Here is a 22120-nt window from a genome sequence, read left to right as displayed (position 1 = left end):
TTAAAAAGATGTGGTACATATACACAATGGAATATTACTCAGCAACCAAAAAAAAAAAAACACATGTCTTTTGCAGCAACATGGATGGAACTGGAAAAGATCATGCTTAGTGAAATAAGCCAGAAAGAAAAGGAAAAATAATGGATGGTTTCTCTAATAGCAGGAATATAACAGAACAGGCCAAAAAAAAAAATAATGACAATGATGAACAGCTATAGATCATAGATATTTTATGGCTGTGGAGTAGGAAATGGGATCAAAAACAGTGGGGGGAGGGAAATTCACTGTACTATGGCAATGGCACAGGGGTGATTTGGTGAAGGGAAACCCAAAGGTATTGCAACTGAGATGAAAAAATGAACAAAAATATGTATAAATAAACTATTATAATTTTTTTTAATGTTCAACATCACTTGTAATAAGGGAAATGCAAATTAAAACTACAATGAGATACCACCTCACAACAGTGATATTGGCACACATTAAAACAAATAGAAACAACAAATGTCAGTGAGGATGTGGAGAAAAAGAAACTCTCCTGTACTGCTGATGAGAATGCAAACTGGTCCAACCACTATGGAAAGCTGTCTGGAGATTTCTCATACTAAAAATAGAGTTTCCATGTAACCCAGTAATCCCACTACAGGTATCTACCTAAAGGATGCAAAAACATTGAACCCAAAGGACACCCACACCCCCGTGTTTATTGCTGCACTATTTACAATAGGGAAGGGGTGGAATCAACCCAAATGCCCAAAAGTAGATGTCAGGATTAAAAAGATGTGGTACATATGCCCAATGGATTATTATTTAACACTCAAAAAAGATAAACTCATGTCATTTGCACCAACATGGGTGGAGCTAGAAGGGATTATGCTTTGTGAAATAATCCAGAAAGAAAAAGAAAAATACCAATGATTTCACTCATAGCAGAGGTGTAGGGTACCACAGGGTGGGGAGAGGGGGGAAGAAAAGAAATTTAATAAATTAAAAATGAAAACAATGAATAACTTTAAACCAGAGACATGTTACATGGTATAAAGGGGAATGGGATCAAAACTGGGGTAGGGAGAGTGCACGGGACTATGGTGATGTCACATGGGTGAACTTGTGGTGGGAAGTCAATGAGGATTATAACTGAGATGAAAAAATGCACAAAATGCAGGATGATGTAAAAAATAAATAACATATTAAAAAATTAAAAATTAAATTAAAAAAATAATAGAACACATTAAATGAGGTGGGGTCACAATCCTTTATTTCAGATTGCCTGTGCTGATGTAACATCTCCCACCACCAAAACCCAAAGTAACTCTCTATAGCCGTCACCACTATCCATCAGTAATGACAAGAACCAGCAACAGATCCAGTACCAAGATCTATTGTTACAACCTCAGCTACATTCATGTGGATTCTAAAATGGCAAGTAAAGTTTCATTTTAATGAAAAATCTTAATAGAAAAAAAAATGGCTAAATAGCTTTATCTTCATCCAGCACGTATGGGTATTATCTCTAAGTAATACTAATAAATCACTAAACAAATATTGAATACTCATTTTAAAATCTTTGCTTATAAGTTTTTAGTCTTATTATGTTTTTACAAAATCTATAAAATTAGTATCCTTTCCAATTTTACAAATAAGATGGTAAGAGAGGGAAATAAGTTGTGTGATGTGGTGCATTTACTTAGTAACGGAAACCAGATTTAAACTTCAACAACACAATGTCAAAGAATATATTCTTGGCTACTGTAATTCGCACCCCTAATTGTAATATATATCCAGACATGAGAAAAATAAGCTTAAATACATAGTTGTGAGACTGACTCAGAAGTCATTAGACAGGTCCGGAGTACTGTGAAACCCATGCTCTTACCCTCCCAACACATATATCCATGATGTTCAGAGATTTAACTTTGAGCTCTTACTCTATAATTACATCTTAGAGGAAAAACTGAGAGGTGTATGAACTTTTGATCAGATGCCTTGCAGGGAAACCCCTTAGCTTGCTGTGACATGGTACAAGAAGTTTCATTAAATTTTATCTTGTGTCGTCATCTGCAAAGTGAGTTTAGGGAGGAAATATTGGAACACCTCGTAGAAGAATTGTGAATATTCAATAAAAAAATATTCAAAACATAGCACAATGTCCTTTATAAGATGCTCTCAGGGAGTGTCTTTCTGTACCAGTTGCTAACTATTAGCAACTAGCAAGGACCAAAAACCTCAAAAATAATCCAAGAGCAAGTTAATGTCATGTTTTCTCAAACAATAAGCAAAAAAGAAACACAGTGAATGAACTCTCTTGTAGAAATGATTTAGGCCATATCATTTTGTACACTCCAATGTCAGTCACCTCATACTAAGACCAGCATTGACGGTGCTAAGATACCTCCTAGAAAATGGTGTATTGATTTAAGATACCACTCTAATATGCAAAAGCCATCCATTTTATAACATATACCTGGCAATTTTAAAAGTTATGTTGAGCAGGAGAGAAATTGTGCTATTGCACATCAGGAAAGCAAAAGCACGCCAAAACTTACCACTTTCATCTCTTATCACTTCAAGATCACCTTCTTTTCCTTCCGTTGCATCTTGATTGGTGTTTGGTGAATCCTTCTTCACTAGGAAGAAAAAAAAAAAAAAAGTGGTTGCTTTACACACTGCTGACTTGAAAGATCAGTATCAAAATTCAGTTTATTCTTGGAATCCACTCCAAAATCTAACCTGAAAAGTAAGGACTTTCCAATTCACTGTAACTCCTAATCAGACACATAATTTCTAGTGTGGGGAGTTCATGGACATGACAACAATTTTTTTTTCATAATAAAATGTGTGTATCCTGAGTTCTTTTTCCCAATGAAGGCTGGCTGAAAATTTGATTGAAACTATTTCTCTTCAAAATCATTTCATTCTTTTGTTTTTCTACTTTTAGCTCTTATCAAAAGCAGAAACTAACAAAAATCTTTCAGTACTAACATGATGTTAAAAATAATGACATCAGCTTTGATGACCATGGAAGAAATCTGTTCCAGAATTAACCCCCCAGTAAAACATTAAAAACCAACCAACCTTCCCTTCCTTTGGACACCATTACCAAGTTACTTGCTATGTGTTTTATGTTTCCCTTATCACTAGAAAAATCTAGTAGGGACCTACTTTCATTCATTATCTGAAGTTTACACTCTGTGTATTTGCTTCCCCTGTTTCTTAAATGTAGAAAAAAAATGGGTTTGATGTTGTATATAATCTTACTTTAGTTGAGTAGATTTATCTTGTTACACACACACACACATATATATATATATATGAACTAACCAGAGCAATAGCAATGGCACTGGGTTTTATACATACATACATATATATGTATGGTACATTGTAGGGAGAAAAGGATAGAAAGTAGTAGAAACTAGTACTGATCCCGTCCCAGATAGAGCAGAGACCCTAAGCCAAACATTCGACCAAGGTGACTACATCTCTTCAAGAACTGAATTTGGTGTAATTTCCTCCATAAGCAGCTGAAGAATTCAATGCTCTGATAATGTAAGTTGTTTGTCTATATTCATCTAATGAATAATAAAAGAAGTGGACTTTAAGTGAGGTTGGGGATAATCTGAAATCCATGCACTTACCCTCCCAAACCATATATCCATGACATTCAGAGCTTTAACTTTGAGCTCTGGGTTTATAATATAACAACTACATCTTAGAGGAAGAATTGAGAGGTGTATGAACTCTTGATCTGCTAGCCTTACCTAGCTGTGACATGGTACAAGAAATTTCATTAAATTTTATCTCGTGTCCTCATCTAAAAGTGAGTTTAGGGAGGAAATATTGGACCACCTCATAGGAGAATTGTGAGTATTCAATAAAAAATAATTATTCAAAATATAGCATGATGTCCTTTATAAGATGTTCTCAGGGAGTGTCTTTCTGTACCGCTGACTATTAGCAACTGGCAAGGACCAAAAACCTCAAATATAACCCAAGAGCAAGTTAATGTCATGTTTTCTCAAACAATAAGCAAAAAAGAAACATAATGAATGAACTCCCTTGTGGAAATGATTCAGACCATATCATTTTGTACACTCCAATATCAGTCACCTCGTACCAAGACCAGCAATGACGGTGCTAAGATACCTCCTAGAAAATGGTGTATTGATTTAAGATATCACTCTATCTCATATGCAAAATCCATTCATTTTTATATCATATAGCAGGCAACTTTAAAAGTTATGTTGAGCAGGAGAGAAATTGTGCTATCCCACGTCAGGAAAGCAAAAGCATGGCAAAACTGACCACTTTTATCTCCTATCACTTCTAGATCACCTTCTTTTCCTTCCTTTGCATCTTGGTTGGTGTTCGGTAAACGCTTTTTCACTAGGAACCAAAAAAAAGTGGTTGCTTTACACACTGCTGACTTGAAAGATCAGTATCAAAATTCAGTTTATTCTTGGAATCCACTCCAAAATCTAACCTGCAAAGTAAGGGCTTTCCAATTCACTGTAACCCCTAATCACACAAATAGTTTTCTAATGTGGGGTTTTGTGGACATGACAAAAAAAATTTTCATAATCAATGTGCATTTGCTGAGTTCTTTTTCCCAATGAAGTTTGGCTGAAAACTTGGATGAAAATTTTTATCTCTTTTCAAAATCATTCTGTTCATTTGCTTTTGTAAGTTCATTAAGTTTTGTAAGTTTTGTAAGTTTTAGCTCTTATCAAAAACAGAAAGTAATAACAAAAACCCTTCAGTACTAAAATGATTTCAACAGTAATGAGATCAGCTTTGATGACCATGGAAGAAATCTGTTGCAGAATTAACCCCCAGTGAAACATTAAAAACTGTCCTCTTTGCTTTATGACCACCATGGCAATGGAACTTGCTGCGCACTTTATATTTCCCTTTTCACTAGAAAAATCTAGTAGGCACCTACTTTCAGTCGTTATCTGAAGTTTACACTCAGTGTATTTGCTTCCCCTGTTTCTTAAAAGTAGAAAAATGGGTTTAATATTGTAATCTTACTTTAGTTGAGTAAATTAATGTTGCTATATATATTTTTTAAAAAGCAAGTGCTATTGCTGAGGTTAGTTCATTTGGAACATAGTCAGGGTTCTGTTCAAATAAAATTTGGCCAGTGGGGAATTTAGAATTAAAGATGGTGAAGGATTAATTCTGAAATTCAATTATACAAAAAAAAAGTCTTCATAATTTTGTTAAGAGTTTATATCCTCCCCCCACCTCAACCTAAAAGAGGTTGTTAACAACTGGAAGAAAGGTCAGACTGATTCCTTTTAGACACACTCTGGGGCCTTTGGTCTGCTGTGTTCATCCTCAGGTTTCTATGTCCTGAGTCTATTGAGTTCTGGGACCACTATCCTGGGGTCCTTGTCGAGGTTTTGCCCAACTATTTAGATGTGTGCAGCCACTGTGTAAAGACACTCCTTCAGAACATCATTCCTGAATCACAAGTGACCCTCAGTGACTAGGAAAATAATATATTCTCTTTGCGATGTTGTCAGCCTCCTTGACATAGTCCTTCCTTGTGTGTTCATCCTCCCATCCCTGCCAGCCCCGTACTCACTGTTTACTGCAATACATGTGTGTGGAGATTCAATTATTAATGGTAAGAAATACATTCATTGAGTTACATCAAAGTATGAGTGTACACATTGGCCTCACTCATCTTTAAGTTTGAAATATTACCACTAGCTGGTATATAAGATACAAATCTGAAAAATCTAAGAACATAATAAAACTGCAGAACCAAATTATTCTATTTTTATAGGATTATCTCACTCCCTCTGTAGAACATGATTTTGTCTCCTAATAATTTTTTATTTGTTATTTATTAATTATATGATGAATAGATGTGAAAATATCTTTGCTTGATATTTAGAAAATCCTTGCAATATGTATAACTGTTCTTATTTCCTGATCAAACAAGATCATCAAAACAACGAAGGTTGAACATGTATTTGCAAGTTTCTTTCAAGCATAGTTTCCTTCAACCCCTCAAAAATTGACTTTCATTAATATAGATGATAAAACTGCAGTTGAGGAAATTTAGATAGATTTTTCCTTTTTTATTTTTTCAAAACCAATACTATTTTAATTTTATATGGTAGTAGAGGACAGTTATGTGAATGTCCAATGTAATATCTTAGAAATATTTAAAATTTTTCTTGTCATTGATAGTTAACAAAGTTGGGTATTTCCTTTGGAGAAGAATAGGGTCCTCGGAGGTTATATGTATATTTACATACATACCTTCATTTATTGAAGGAAAAACAATCTCTTGGTCATTGTTTTCATTATTAAACTCATGTTTGACAACACAAACGTGTTCTTTATCCATTGATGTTTTAGTCACCGTCAACCAGCTTAATTTCATGTACTTATTATCACCAGTCACTATGGGCCTTGTCTGCAGCGACTGTTGGATTTTGTTGCCATTCTTTTCTTTCCAGTCTACCTTAATAACATCAGGGAAAAATTCTTCAAGGAGACAGATATATGTTCCGGTCCCATCCACTTCCTTTTCAGTGACTGAAGGAAGAAAAACTGTGGGCTTAGGGGGAAAGCCTTTGCCGAATTTGTAATCTGTGGGGAAAATAGAGCAGCAATTAAAATGGATTACTGGAGAAGCACTAGGATTGTATTGCTTAGAAAATACTAGTTTTGAATGAAAGGAAAAAAGGATTCCATCATATTAGTTCTTACCAGTAGTGATCATTCCCACAATATTTTGTGAAGTACTTATTATTGTATTTTGGAAACGAAGTTCATGTATTTATATAACCTGTGCCCTAAGTCACAGCAATTAAGAAGCAGAGCCTGAATTAAAATCTGACCTTAATTCTTGCTACATAATAACATTAACGTGAGTTTTAACTGTCCCATGTCACGCTGCCCAAATTCAAGAACACATTTAGTTAGAACCGCTCTTTTGCTCTATTTTAGTGGAATAAATTTTCAAGGTGGATGATGGTGGAGATGAAGACTAGATAACTTTGGCAATATCTTCATAGATAGACTCTTCAAAAATAATTACATTCTCCACCCTGTGAGATTTATAACATATGAAAACATATTCTAATATTCTGCAACTCTGTAGAACGTTGCTCTTTACGAAACCTCTGAATGTTATTTTCCATATAGAAGATTATCATTTTTTAAGATTAACAGTCACTTGTTTCATGGGAATCATGCATGCTTAGCAGTTCACCAAGTTGAACATTCAGCTTCAGATGTGGATGCCCTGCACATTGAAAACAATAGAATTCTCCTAGTTGATGTCTAATTTTATGTGGCATTCAATTTCATATCTCAAACATTCCAGGTGTTTTAGTGCAACATTAGGTTCATTCCAGGTGCTTAGGGCAACATTAAAGCTATGCTCCAAATTATTTATGGTATAAATATTAGACACAAAAGAGAAATATTTCCAAAATTTCTATTAAAAATATATTATTATAGAAATGTTTTTCTATCATAATGTAGATATTATGTTATATTATTTATTTACTATGTTGTTTATTACATGCAATATAGTTAATATATCAGAATTTTCTTTCAATTTAGAAATGGATGAACAAAATCATATTTCATTTGGAATTTAATTTGAAATTTAACCAGAACTTATTATTTTCAATCTATTTTCTCTGTTTGCATCTGTCGTGTGTGGATGACTAATGAGTTGTCTCACAGTTCCATGACTATGTTTTCCTTTTCACCTGCTGAATAGAGTGTCTATATAGTTGGTCTATCACTACAATTACAGCTCCAGAGTTATTTGAAGAAGTAATATCAAAATAGATCACAAAACATCATACATTTAATTTTCACTAGCATGCCGAACCATTATATGATGATACATTTGCTGTTAATTAATGATTGAAAATTTAAATGTATAAATGCTTTCTAACTTGATTTCTGATTGAAACTCCTATCATCTAATTTTCATTTTGGGTAAGTTTGGAGTCAGTGGTGTAATTTCTTATGAAAAGAATTAAATATCTCATAAAGAGAAGGAAACAATTCTTGAGGAATCTGCCTGTGTATCAAAGCTCATGAGTTTTATACTAAAACAGTAATCAATATTTTTATTATGTTGTACAAATAATGAATTGACATTGCTTTCACTAATTTTGCACATTCTGTTATTAATGCAAATAGTATTTGTAGAACATAACTGCAAGATAGTGTGTACTTCTCCAAACTTGTACTTCATTTTTTATTTTAAAATCATGTTAGATAAAACATGATAATTTTTCAGTTGTGCAACACACTTGAATAATTTTAGTCTCTAATCAATAAGTTAAGTAATTTATTTCATTCTTAGTTGTTTTCTTCATAAGACTAGTTCAGATCACTGAATAAAACTGAAAGTCAGTCAATATATCTAGAAATTCCTATGTATGGTAATAAACTATTTTTACTTCTTATCCTTATCCTCAACTACATTATTTAAATTTTATTCTTCCCTGGATAAATGAATCTTGAAATTCCATAATATTCCTCATATAATATTTAACTAGATAATAAATTATTATATAGCTAATATCCACATTCTAAATCTTTATCTTGCTTTTTTTTCTTAAATTTTCTTTTAAAAGTTATCAGCAGTGTTGCTTATGGTCAAAATGTATATCATGACGCAAAGAAAGTAAACCAGATTAAAAAGGTAAATGAACTTGTCCAATTCATTTATATACATTAATTTCCATATTTCAGTAATAATTTGAGTTAAAAGTTCTCAGTTTTTTACATTTCTTAAGATTTGATAGCATTAATTTTATATAAATTTACAAATGTCAACCAAGTTTTTAACTGAAAGCATATTTCAAACCTGCATATTTATATTGACTGGTGTTCCAGATTTTTCTTATTACATTTTTGAATAAATAAGCTAAACATCAATAAGCCATAACTAAACATCAATTTCTAATTTATGTTATTTCTAACTGTATGTAATTGATTTTACATCATTACATCAATCCTATACCAATTACGTGTTATGGCTTCATTCACAATAACTCCTTTGATTGTCACAGAACTCTATCTGTGTATATACACTTGCACATATATACTGTTATCCCACTTAATGGGAAAGGAAACTGAGACCATAGAATATTCAACAAGACCATATAAGCACAAAGTAGTAGAACAGAGCTCCAGGTGGGTCTGACTCCAAAGTCCCAGCTCTTCTGCAAATTCTTTCACCATCAGAAAAGGTAATATGTCAACTCACAAAACTCTCCTGTAATAATAAACTCTGTTTTTAAGAGAAACACTATATAAGTCCACATGAGCACAAAACCAAATTCTATCCTAGTATCTGCCCAGTTTGCATATTAGATGCTTTATTACAAGGATTCATTTTAAAATCTCTTCTAAGATTTTACTTCACAGTCCTGTTTTTTTCCTGTACATTTTACAGTTAATTTAATTGGCTTTTGCCTTCCTTCAACTGCCTTGGGAAAAAAATTGCATTTTCTGATACTTACCTACAATAAGCTTTGTTCCGTCACCGAATATTTTTTCATAACTACACGGTGATTCAACCCATATCAAAAACATCAGCCTAATTTATTTTCACTGAGTTTTTCAGCTTCTAGTGAAACATATGATTGTCTGCAATTTGAGGATAAGGCTCTGCTCCTGGTATATTTTGGTCATGAGAAGTTGTGTGGATGAGAAAATCAAGAAAATTAGGTATAGGTTTTCCATGCTTACTTTCTATAAAAATAAGTGGACACTTCATTATTTATCTTCATGACTATAAATTTATATATTGAAGTTTCAAAACATAGCCTCATTTATTCTTTTAGAGAATTCCACTGGAAAATGAAAGATCACCTTAAAATTGTCTTTTAATCCTTTGGGTAAATTCTTAACACATTCTAATCATTTTGCAAAGGAGGAAACTATCAGTCATAGAAATTAGAGCTATTTTGCAAGCTTTGACCATTTGTTTGAATTGTAGATAAATGCAAATTAATACCTTCATTGAACTCCTAATTTCATAAAGAGTTCCTATGTGTAATAGCTTGAATTATGGAGAACATTAATAGTTCTCATCCCATGTTCCAACTTTGTGGCAAGATCATTTTGTACTTAATTTCACTTATTCCTCTCAGTGTTCACTCAAAATTACATTGACAAAATGAATGTATTGAAATATTTCATATTTTAGCTGTGATTACAATAACTTTAAAATTTAAAAATTTTAGTTTGTATTTCAATTTGTGCCTTATGGAAATGTGTTAATATTTGTTAATATTATTAACAGTATATATGGTATTAGCATTAAGATGATTATGCAGAGAGTAATAGCCTAGAATCAAAATCCTTATATTTTCTTGCACCACACCTTCCTAAAATAATTTTCCCATTTTTTATTATTTAATTTGATTGCTGTGATTACACTGTGCCTGTACTCAGCTTGAAAGAAGAATACCAGAAATCTTTGTTTCAATTTACAAATTCACTTATTCTTATGAGCACAAATACCAAAGAAACCACAATACAGCATTGCTTTCATTTTTTCAGTGCTTCATCAACTTGTGAAAAAATTTTGAAAACGTTCACTTGAATGGATCTATTAAGCAAGGAAAATGCTTGAGAGACGGTCTCCCCAATTCCAGGGGAAAAAATCCATCTTTTAGACTAATAAACAATGAAGAAATTTATTGAAATGAATTTAGAAAAAGGAGACTTGTAGGTAGTAGAGATCTTATTTGGGTATTTTTACAACTGTTCGATAGTTAGTTAGAAACCCCTTAATTTCATTACAATTTTGTAATGAAGTTTAAGAATCTCGCCATTGTTCTGTTTTGTAGCTTTAATATTTCTGGAAATGTGATACCTACTCAGAGAGAAAATTGAATGGAATAATGTAAGATGGACTTGTCATTTCACAGAAGCACTGTTAAGAATCGTATTAATAAGTGCATAATCAGCATGACTGCAGATTTTTGTAGTAGAGGTGAAATTTCCATGCCATGATTAGAAGAGGAGTTTTTTTTTTTCATACCTGAGCAGTAACACAAATGATCAACTATTACTGACTAGGTGGGTAATTACATTTATTTAAGAATTTCATTTAAGAAATCAGGCTATGGAATGATAAAAACTTAGAATATACAAGGGGCAATATTTCAATTAGCACATAGTGGCACAGAATCATGCACCTTGAAATGCAAAAGTTCCTGTGAATCCATAGAATCTAGTCATGTGACATTAGATAAATAACAGAACTCATTAAACCTTCATTTCCTTATCTTTAATAGGGGGGATAGGACTGTTGAGGAATGAGATAAGACACTGAAGCAATTTAATATGGTATCTGACCATCAAAAATCATTACATAATATTGTTCTCCTTAATGGGATCATTTTGGGGCATTTTATAAAATTCTTCAGAAAACAAAGTACACGGATTTTGCAAGCAGTAACTATAGTATATAAATTAACAAAGAAAAATGCCCTTGAATCCAAGATTTCACAGTTAGCCACAGATCAAAATATATCAATCCCAAAGAATCCAGACTCTAGAATGCTTGCCCACTAAACTAGAAGGTTTTGAAGTGTTGGTACTGTCTCTTATTCACTCTTATGTACTTGCATCCAACACATGCACAAAATTCCTTTATCAGTAGTTGCTGGGAAAATGAATGAGCAAATGAGAATATAAAACCACGTAGTCTCTTTTCATGGAATTAGGTGATGAAATGGCATTTTGAATTCAGTTTCATAAACCATTTCTAGGCAAAACGATGAGTCAGAGTAGCAAAATTTTAGATTGGTCTCACTCTACTTCTAAGAACTAGAGTAATCAGAGCAAGTAAAATTTATTCAAGTTCTAAAAAATAATATGGGTTATTTCTTTCATTGGTGTTAAAAGTGAGGTTAAACACAATCATATAGGTTTTGTGGGATCTTGTTTAAACTCAAACATGGAGAAGCCAACTTGAAGACTGATTATAAGATGGGTATCTTACACTTTATGGTAACAGCTTATAGATATGGTTCCTCAAGTATTTTTATGCCTAATCTGAGTCAGTCATTTTATGTGTATTTTCATAAGTTGAATTTAAATCTGCTTATAAGTAAAAAAATGAAGAAGACATTTATGAAGTTATTTAGTTTATATACATAGTAAACAGTAGCAACAAGATTACTAACCCTATACTAAGGCCATATGCTTAGCCACAAGCTTAATATACAGAGAAAAATAGATACATACATGCATAGCTACATAGACAAACAGATAGATAGAATCTTCACTTGCTTTTTTTTTTTTCTAAACAGCACCTATCAGTTACACAAAAGAAAATATAGAAAAAAGGTTACTTACCAGGAGGAATTACTGTGAGCTTAGTCCCTTCTCCAAATATCTTGATCCATCCTGAACTATCACATTGGTTACAGCTTCTACAAAAATCTGATATTCTCCTAAGAGTCATGATATGACAACCAGGTAAAACACATAGTACAGAAAATATGAATCTGAGTTCCTTTGGAACTCCTGCAATGTAAGGTTGGCAGGATCTGATATTTCATGTTTTCCCCAGATAAATCGATATGCATTTGTTTTTCACTGATGTAGCAATCATTGAAAAGTGGTGATAGAAAATAGAAAGCATAAGTGCAACAAAAGAGTTAATGACCAACGTCAAACACTTTTATAAATTACCATGGGAAAGTATTCAGATGATTTTAATATCCAGGTGTTCAATTATGTAAAATCTCTCAGATATTGCATCAAAGGACAGTGCCTTTTATTCTCACCCACACCAGGGCTGATCCATTTGTTATTTAGGAAAAGATTTCTCAACAGAGGAAGTGCTTCAGTAACTGAAAATGCAAATATACCAACATGAATATATTTGGAAATAAGAGCACAGTTCTCAGTTTTGTTTTGTTTTGTTTTGTTTTGTTTTTAATAGAAGTAACATTGGTTTATGCGAACTAACTTTCAGGTATATAGTATTATATTTCAACATCTATAGACTATATCATGGTCATTACTACAATTCTAGTTTCCATCACCTTCATATCATTAACATCTTTTCCCATTTATTCACCACCAAAATCCTGTGTTTTTAATAAAGTTATGTTTCCATTTAGCAACATTATGATTTACATCTTACGGAACAAAGGATCCCCCATTTTAACTAAATCTGAAAAAAATAATATCGAATGTTCTGACATGTTGACAGAAGAAGGTTGTTGGAGGCTTTTCTGTATCTTAATGCTTCTCATCTTGGATCAGGGATTAAAGAAATGTCATGGAGGATCTGAATGCCCTTCTGAGTATAAAAGTAAAGTCTATCTTCAGGATACAGATTGGTCATGTGAGTGTATATGGACCCACTCCAGTATTCCTGATGTTGCCTAACTCCTCTAAGCAAGCATTACTTCCCCCATGAAAATTAAAGTACATGTGGACATGGTGTGCAAAAGCTCATTCACTGCAGCTCACAGACCACAATACAGTGATACAGTGGGACAAGCGAAAGAGCAGGATGGAAAATATGATTGGAAGGGTTTTTTTTTTTTTTTTTATAAATAGAGCATTCCAAATTATCCCTAGCTGGAGCTGTATCTACCCTGTGCATATATGCACTTTAGTGATGCATACTCAATCTCTTTCTGACACTTTGTTGTCAGACTTTTTCTATAGTAAGACCATGAGCAAAAATCATCAGATCCTTTACTGTTTATGTGTCAAGACTCTAAAGTATTTAAATAGCACAATTCAAGAGTAGGCAAATATTTTTAAATCTTTTATTAAAATTTCAAATTGAGGACCCTCCCAGGTGGCACAGTGGGTTAAAGCTCAGCACTAGGAAGCTACCACAGCCACTTCAGCACTACTCTGATTCCCAGACAGGGAGCTGACCCACATGGTGTAGCAGACCAACCCTGTCTCTCCTGCTGCCCCCCTCAGCAGTGTACTTTGTCCATCTGCTTGTTCTGCTACCCACTCTGTGTCTGGTGAATCCATTCACCACCCTAGCACCTCTGGCCTGTACCCCAGTTCTGTATGCATAAATAAATAAATCTTAAATTTTTTTCAAAATCTGTATGAAGAGCAAATATAGATTTTAATAGAAAAGCAGCAAGATGGTGACAGAATGAAAGCTTGTGACTCAACTCCTTCTTATATACTCAGCTATAGAAGGGCAAAACAAAGTCAATAATTCCTGAAGGAAAAACTTAGAACAACAGCAGATTCTAGAAATAACTCCAAATGAGAGTAGGCCAGAGTGAATAGTGGAGCCAGACAAGATGCAACTTGGAGATGTGAAGAGGACTTAGATATCCCAGGAGACCCCACATGCAGCCACTGTCTCAGAACAGAACACGACTGTGTCCCTGCTGTGGTAGACCCTAGAGAATCACAGACACAAACCTAGCACCCCTTCCATGAGTCACAAGTCACATCCAAAAAACATAGGCTGATCTTCTTCCTATGAGCACAAACACCAGCACAGCAAGGGAGTGTACCCTGTAAGTTATAGACCCTCCACTCCTACTGGGCTGCCAGTTAGTGTGCTTCCTCTCCAACAGCCACTGGTTGTCAGTACTGCTGCCAGGTATGGAATCCATTAGTCACCAGCCACCCACCATGAAAACTACTCACCATTCACAGCCCTGGAGACCAGCTCCAGGGCTTGACCAGCAGAGCCTGATTCCAACCAGAGGCAGTATTTAGCCTCGTTAGTTAAAGGGGCAGAGTTCAAGAAATGGCATCACGAATAGAAATAGGATTGATTATCCCTTGTACAGCAGAAACCAGCACAGACTTCAACAGAGTTGACACTGAGGAGTTACACCATATACTAAACAGGAAGTGGGTAGAGAGAGTTACCTGAGGATTGTGGGCTGGAGCGCAGGACACAATGGCAGCGCTGTCAGATCATCCATGAAAGCAGGAGTAGGGGGAGACCAGAGGATGCATGAAGGCATATACCCTTGAAGGAGGTGAAAATATTATGGAGGAACTGGGATGCCCTACACAGGGCGGGTCTCTGGTAGGAAAATTAGGAGAGAAAGCATTCTGGTTTACAGTCTTCTTTCCTACACACTGAGACTTGTTCTGTCCTTATGAGGTACAATGAATGCACAAGGAATGCCAAGTCACTCCCCTCACACCCCAAAAAGGAAGGATACTGGGGTTACCACAGGATGACCTAGCCACACTCTTCACACCAAGATTTGGAATTTTCCAAGTTCCTCCCATACCTTATTGACATAGCAATTACAAAACAGATCCCAATACATCCAGAATTCAGCAAAGGCAAAAATACAGGAAGTCAGACAAAACATCCCCTGCCAGGAAAGTCAAATGTTTAGTCACATAAATTACTCCTAGAAATCTCAAAATAATAATAAAATAAGGTGACCACAAGTAGCAAAAAGGGCAGGCCAAAAAGTATAACTTAGGAAACCTCATGATTGCACAGTAAAAGTGAATAAAACTTTCTGGAATGCAAACAAACAAAAAAAAAGATGAAGACTATATATCTCCTTATCAGATAAAACTTCTATAATAAAAAAAAAGAAGAAAATAAGTCAAAGTTATATAAGAGAACTGAGAAAGCAAATCCAAGAAAACTCAAGAGAATTCAGAAAATTAATCAGAGACCCAACAAATTCAAGGAAAAAAGGGAACAAGTTCAGAAATAAATCCATGAACAAATAATAGAAATTCAAGCTCACAGAACGGGAAATCAAGGAGCAAAATTCTCAGTAAATTCGATGGACAAATCCTAAAGAAGGCTATATTAGTAGAATATATCCAATGGAGAGTAAAATCAGTTACCTCAAAGATAATAATGCAAGGACCAAGGTAGAAAACGAGGAACAAGATGCAATAATGATACTATATATAATATATGTAATAATAATCTCATAATATATAATTGTTTTTATACAAATATGACTTATTACATTGATTTATCATATATAAAATAAGTATATATGGTATGTAATAGACATGTGATATATTATGTATAATTTCTATATATATTATGTTATACCGTATATAATTATTATATAATAGGTATATATATAATGTACTTAAATATTTGTTTTATTTACTTATATGTAGTATTATATCTTTACATTTACATTTATTATAGTATAATTATTATGAGGCAGATTGAGAGTTGTCCAACACCATTAAAGAAGTCAACATAAGAATATTGTGTATCCCAAAAGGGAAAGGGTGGTGGCAGAGTGGGGATTGGGAACTAGTGGTAGATATAGAAACTGATCAAGGAAATAACAGAGGAAAACTTTCTGCACATGAGGAAGTAATTAAATATACAAATCCATGAAGCTAAAAAAAATGAAAAAAAAAAAAAAAACCCTGGTGATCTATGTGCAACAAGAACTACACCAAAACAAATAGATGAATTTAGCAATATTACAAGACAAGGAATACATATTGAAGGCCAAGTTAGGGGAAAGCAGGTAAATTAAGAAAGGACTCTGATCAAGTTTACATAATATTTGTCAATAGAATCTGTAAAGCAGAGAAGAGAATGAATGATGTTCTTGAAATACTTAAAAATAAAATTTTCAATTTCAAAATACTATATCCAGGAACACTCTACTTCAGATAAAGAGAAATAAAGACCAGCCCAGGAAATAAAACAAAACAACAACAACTAAGGTACATGTAAACACTAGACCTCACTTATTTTGAAAATTTGAAAGGAACACTTTTACTTCATTCAAAGTGAGAGAATCCAGAATCTTAAATAAGGAAATAAATAATCATATATAACCTGAAAATTTAAGACAATATTGCAGTAGAAAACCTTCACATATCTGTAATCATTTTGAGTGATTGTGAGTGCACTAAATTTGTCAATCAAGTCTCAGAATGGTTGATTGGACATGAAAACAAACCCCAACTTCTGGTGCCTCCAGGAGTTTCATCTAAGATCCAGAGATAAGCACAGACTCAAAGTAAAGACAGGAAAACAATCAAACCAACACATAGAAATTTAGAGATAACCATCCTTATGTCAGAAAAAAAAAAAGTCCAGCTAAAAAGGATAGCAAGGGACAGGAATCTATATTTTACAATGACTAAGGTATCAATACCTCAAGACTTACTCATAAAACATATACAGTAAATGAAGAAGAATATTCCACACTATATAAGACAACTGTTAACAAACCTAAAACCAGACATTGTCTGCAAAACAGTAGTAGAAGGACACTTCAATATCATTACATTAATGGACAGATAACCAGACAGAACAAAAACAAGGAAACAATCATCTTTAATAAGGAATTAGCTCACATCACGTTCGTTTGATTGTTTTCCTGTCTTTACTTTGAGTCTGTAGAGCACGTCACCCCCGAAAAAGCTGAATACATATTTTTATGAAATGTACAAGGGACATTCTCCAAGATTTACCACAGAACAAATATCAATACATTCATTAATATTGAAATCATATTAAGCATTTCCTCTGGCTGCAATGGTATCGAATTAGAAAATGACTGCAAAAAGAAAGCTGGAAACCCAATAATATACAAAGACTAAACAACATATTATTGAATGACTAATGGTTTGATGAGGAAATAAAAGAAAAAAATCTAAAAATACCTGGAGTAACAAAAATGAAGGCACAACATATCAGAACCTTTGGAATGCAGCAAAACTAGTTCTTAGCATGAAGCGCTAGTTCTTAGTGTGCAGGCCCACATCAAGACAAAGAAAGAGCTCACATTGAAAATCTAAGTTTATCCTTGAAGGAAGGGGCTAGGAAAAAAGGACAAATGCAACCAAAGGGAGGGAGGGAGCTAATAGGTATTACAGTAGAAGCAATTAAAGTTAAAAAGACAGTTCAGAAGGCTAATGAAACTAAAAGCTGTTTCTTTTTTTTTATATAATACTTTATTTTTACATCATTTTGTGCCTTTTTTCATCTTAGTTGTAATCCCCGTGGGTTTCCCATCACCAAATCACCCGTGACCATCACTATAGTCCAGTGCACATCCCTCCCCCCACCGTTTTTGATCCCATTCCCCACTCTACCCCCGTAAAATATTTCTGGTATATCGTTGTTCATTATTATTATTATTTTCTCCACTGATCCTTTATACTCCTGCTATGGGTGAAACCATCCCGTATTTTTCCTTTTATTACAGGCTTATTTCACTAAGCATGATCTTTTCCAGCTCCATCCATGTTGCTGCAAAAGGCATGTGTTCATTTTTTTGATTGTTGAGTAATATTCCATTGTGTATATGTAACACATATTTTTAATACAGTCGTCTACTTTTGGGCATTTGGGTGTGTCCATGTCTTTCCAACTGTAAATAAAGGAGCAATAAACATGGGGGTGCAGGTGTATTTTTGAATCAGTGTTTTTGTGTCTTTGGGATAGATAGGAGGGGAGGGGGATTGCTGGGTCATATGGAAGCTTCACATTTAGCAAAGCTGTTTCTTTGAAAAAATAAACATATTACAAAAAAAGAGTGGGGGGAAGTCTCATGAAAGCAGAAATGAAACAAAACTTGTAATAAACACCTCAGAAATATGAGGATCATAAAAACCTACTAAAAACGCCTTCATGCTAGCAAATTGGAAACTATCAAAGAAATGGAGAAATTCTTAGAAGCATACCATTTTCTCTTTTCTGAGATTGAAACTAGAAGTTCTGTAGACCCACTGAAAAACTATTAGAAATAGTAAATCAGCACAGTGAAGTGACAGTCTACAAAATCAGTATACAAATTGTGTTGCATTCCTATATGCAAATAACTTCCTTATTTTAAATGAACTTATGAAAACAATCACATTTGCAATAGCACCAAAAAGTAATAAATACCTAGGAATAAATCTGGCAAGCAAGGTGAAAGAACTAGTCAATGAAAACAAGAAGAGAGTGACACAAGAAAATGGAAAAAATATTAGCTGTCCATAGACTGAAAGAATTAACATTGCTGAAATGGCCATCTTACCCAAAATGATATACCATTCAATGCAATTCTTATGAAAGTTTGAATAGAATTCTAAGGAATGTTATAAACATTATTGAAATTTATATAGAACCAGAAAACACTATCATCAAATAAATCCAGACTTTTGTTTGAGGTATCAAAATCCCCAACTTCATACTATGCTATAGTCTATAATAATCAAAACAGAATGACATTTCAATTAAAGTAGACACACTGAAAATTCAAATTGAATTGAGGTCCCAGAAATAAATAAACATTTATGTGGATAATTAATCTACAATAACAGAACCAAGGGTATAAAACAAGAAAGGGAAGATTTTTAATCAATTTTATTGAGGAAACTATACATCCACATGCAGAGTAATGAAAGTAGACCATGTACTCCGCATATACATAAATCAATGAAAAATAGATTAAGTATTTGGACATGAGGCATGAAACCATAAAATACAATGATGAAAACACAGGCAAAACACCCCATGATACCAGTGATGTTTCCAGAAATTTAACGGCAAAGTAATAAAAACAAAAATAACTAAATATGATTGCATTTAACTAAAAAGTAAATATCATTAATGTGAAAAGACATACTTCCATGTAGAGAAAATATTTGCACGTCATATCCAAAAAGGGATTAATATCCAATGTCTACAAAAGTCTCATACAGCTATAAAATGAAAACTCCTGAATAAAATGAAAAATGCAGAAACTCCTGTTTACTGCTGCACTACCTACAAAATCTAAGATATAAAAACAACCCAAATGCCCAAAAACAGATGAAAGAAGTGGTATTTATACACAATGCCATTGGCAACAGCATTGATGGAACTGGAAGGGGTAATAGTGAAAGAAGTCAGAAAGAAAAAGAAAAAATATTGGATGGTTACAATTGTAAGAGAATATACAGAAATCAACCAAAGTGAGAAAAGAAAAACAAAACTTGTAAATAAACTATAGATCTGAGGCATACAGCAGGGGAGGGGGAGGAAGTGGATCAAAACACTGGAAGGAAGAACACAAGAGACAATAGTGGCAGTTCACAGGTGATGTGGTGCTAGGAGATTTCTAGGAACTACACTTCAGAGAAATCAAATATTGTACAAACATGAATGACCACGTAAGAAAATTAAAAAGTCTAAGTTCAAAAACAAAGCAAAACAAAAATACAGAGAAGAGCTGAATTGGACACTAGTTAAAAAAGACACACAGGTGGCCATGGGCACATGAAAAAATGTTTGACCTCATATCCATTAGCTGACAGGGCCAGCTCCTCTGGAAAACAATGTGAAGGTTCCTCAAACATTATAAATTGATCCACCCCATGATGAAGCATTTCTACTTCTTGTAGAATTCTTTACCCAAAGGATGTAAAAATATTAGTTAAAAAGGACATGTGCATGCCTATATTCAGTGCAGCACTGCTTACAATAGTGAAATTATGGAAACAACCTAAGTGTTCGCCTTAGAGGAATGGGTTAAGAAAATGTACAAACACAGAATGTGCACTAGTCAGTAATCTGAAAAAAGGTGAAATCTTGCCATTTCATGACATTATATGTGTGGAATAGAGGGTATTATGTCAATTGAAATACCTCAAGGAGAAAGACAAATACTCATGTGTGAACTATGAGCTATAAACCAAAGGAAAACACAATCTAAAGGAAAACTCAAATCTAAACCAAATAATCCAAGAAAACACAACTGTATAATTGAGGATACTGGAGAGAGAGTGTAGTGGTGGGAACAAAGAAGGGAGGGGCCTGGAGGTCTGTGGTAAAGGTGAGTAAGGGACGTGTGAAAAGGTGTGATGTGGAAATATATACCTGAGAAGGCGTGACCCTATTTCCCTAAGTCATATAGAACATTTTAAACAACTATTAGCTCAATGATAAGAGATGAATAAACTATAAGTAAGATAAATATATGCAAAAAAAAAAAGATTTTAAGGAAAGACATACAATGAAACCTGAATATAACATACCATATTGTATGTAAAGGAAAAATTCAGTATTGTGCAGATACCCTTCCTTATTATATGTGTGTACGTATATAATTTGACAACCATTCCAATAAAAGGTACAAAGACAGACAGTTTGTTTATGACCTATTATGTAAAAGTTAGAGATGGGATCCAGAAGTGTATATTAAATTCTATCAGGAAGCAAAAATATGAGATAATTGAGAATTTTTTTTAAAGAATCATTTATTTATGCATACAGAACTGGGGTACAGGGGCAGTCAGAGGCTTCCCCAGAGACAGAGTAGGGAGCAGAACAGGCCGAGTGACAAAGTACACTGCTGAGGGGAGAAGCAGGCGGGTCAGGAGAGGTCTGCCATGCCATGTGGATCTCCTCCGGGGCAGACAGGGATCGAACTCATGCTGAAGTGGCTTTAGCTTCTTAGTTCTGTGCATTAACCCCCTGAGCCACCAGGGAGGGCCCTAACTGAAAAATTTTAAAAGATAATAGTGAAGAGACATTTTAAGTCTCCAATGTTATTACAAAGCTTTCAGCATAACATGATAATAGTGTGGGTGTAAAGAAAGAAAAAAGAAGAAATCCTCCAGAAGGTTTCTTTCCATATAAATTAATATATATAAATGTTATTTGCTATTTTTCACTTGTCGAAATATGATACGTCATTTTAAAGCTGCCTTTAGAGTATTGATTATTCTTTTGGAAAATAGAAATAGCCTTCAACCTCACACAATATAAAATAGTTTCCATGTAGATCAAAGTTAAATTACAAATCATGTGGATATGTGGGTTAGTAGAACATTCAGGAGAAAACTATACATTGGGGGCTGTGACTTGGAAACAAAAGGGTTTAGGAATCAAGTCAGTGTTGGGGTAGTGTCCACGCTGGTCTGAGGGGGGCAGTGTCTCTCATTGCAGCTGCCCTGCTCAGGGCTCTTGGCTCCCGCTGACAGTCAGCCCTGGCCCCTGGCAGGCTGGCCCAGCGCCTGCCACCTGGCCTGCACCAGTTCCTGCATGCGTGTCTGTGAGGCGGACGGCTTCCTCCTGGGACCGTTCCTGCTCAGGGGCAGCGGGTCCATTCCACTGCAAGACTTTGGGGCGTGCTTGATGTGCTCAGAGTACTCTGCAGCATGGACTCACACC

General features: G+C 34.2%; 1 gene segment (V, D, J or C); it reads right to left on the bottom strand.

Moving 5' to 3' along the window:
- The window catches only part of LOC101634900, a 35365-nt gene that overhangs the window by 782 nt on the left and 12463 nt on the right, over positions 1 to 22120 (bottom strand). Inside the window, 3 exon segments of the C gene segment in view lie at positions 2547 to 2579; positions 6274 to 6606; positions 12364 to 12423. Of these exon segments, the coding sequence occupies positions 2547 to 2579; positions 6274 to 6606; positions 12364 to 12423 (426 nt within the window).

This window comes from Condylura cristata, unplaced genomic scaffold (genome assembly GCF_000260355.1).
Source record: "Condylura cristata isolate star-nosed mole 26May11 unplaced genomic scaffold, ConCri1.0 scaffold00005, whole genome shotgun sequence".
In the NCBI taxonomy this organism is placed as follows: domain Eukaryota; kingdom Metazoa; phylum Chordata; class Mammalia; order Eulipotyphla; family Talpidae; genus Condylura; species Condylura cristata.
The sequence above is the reverse complement of the archived record's forward strand: the minus strand, read 5'-3'. Positions and strand labels throughout refer to the sequence as shown.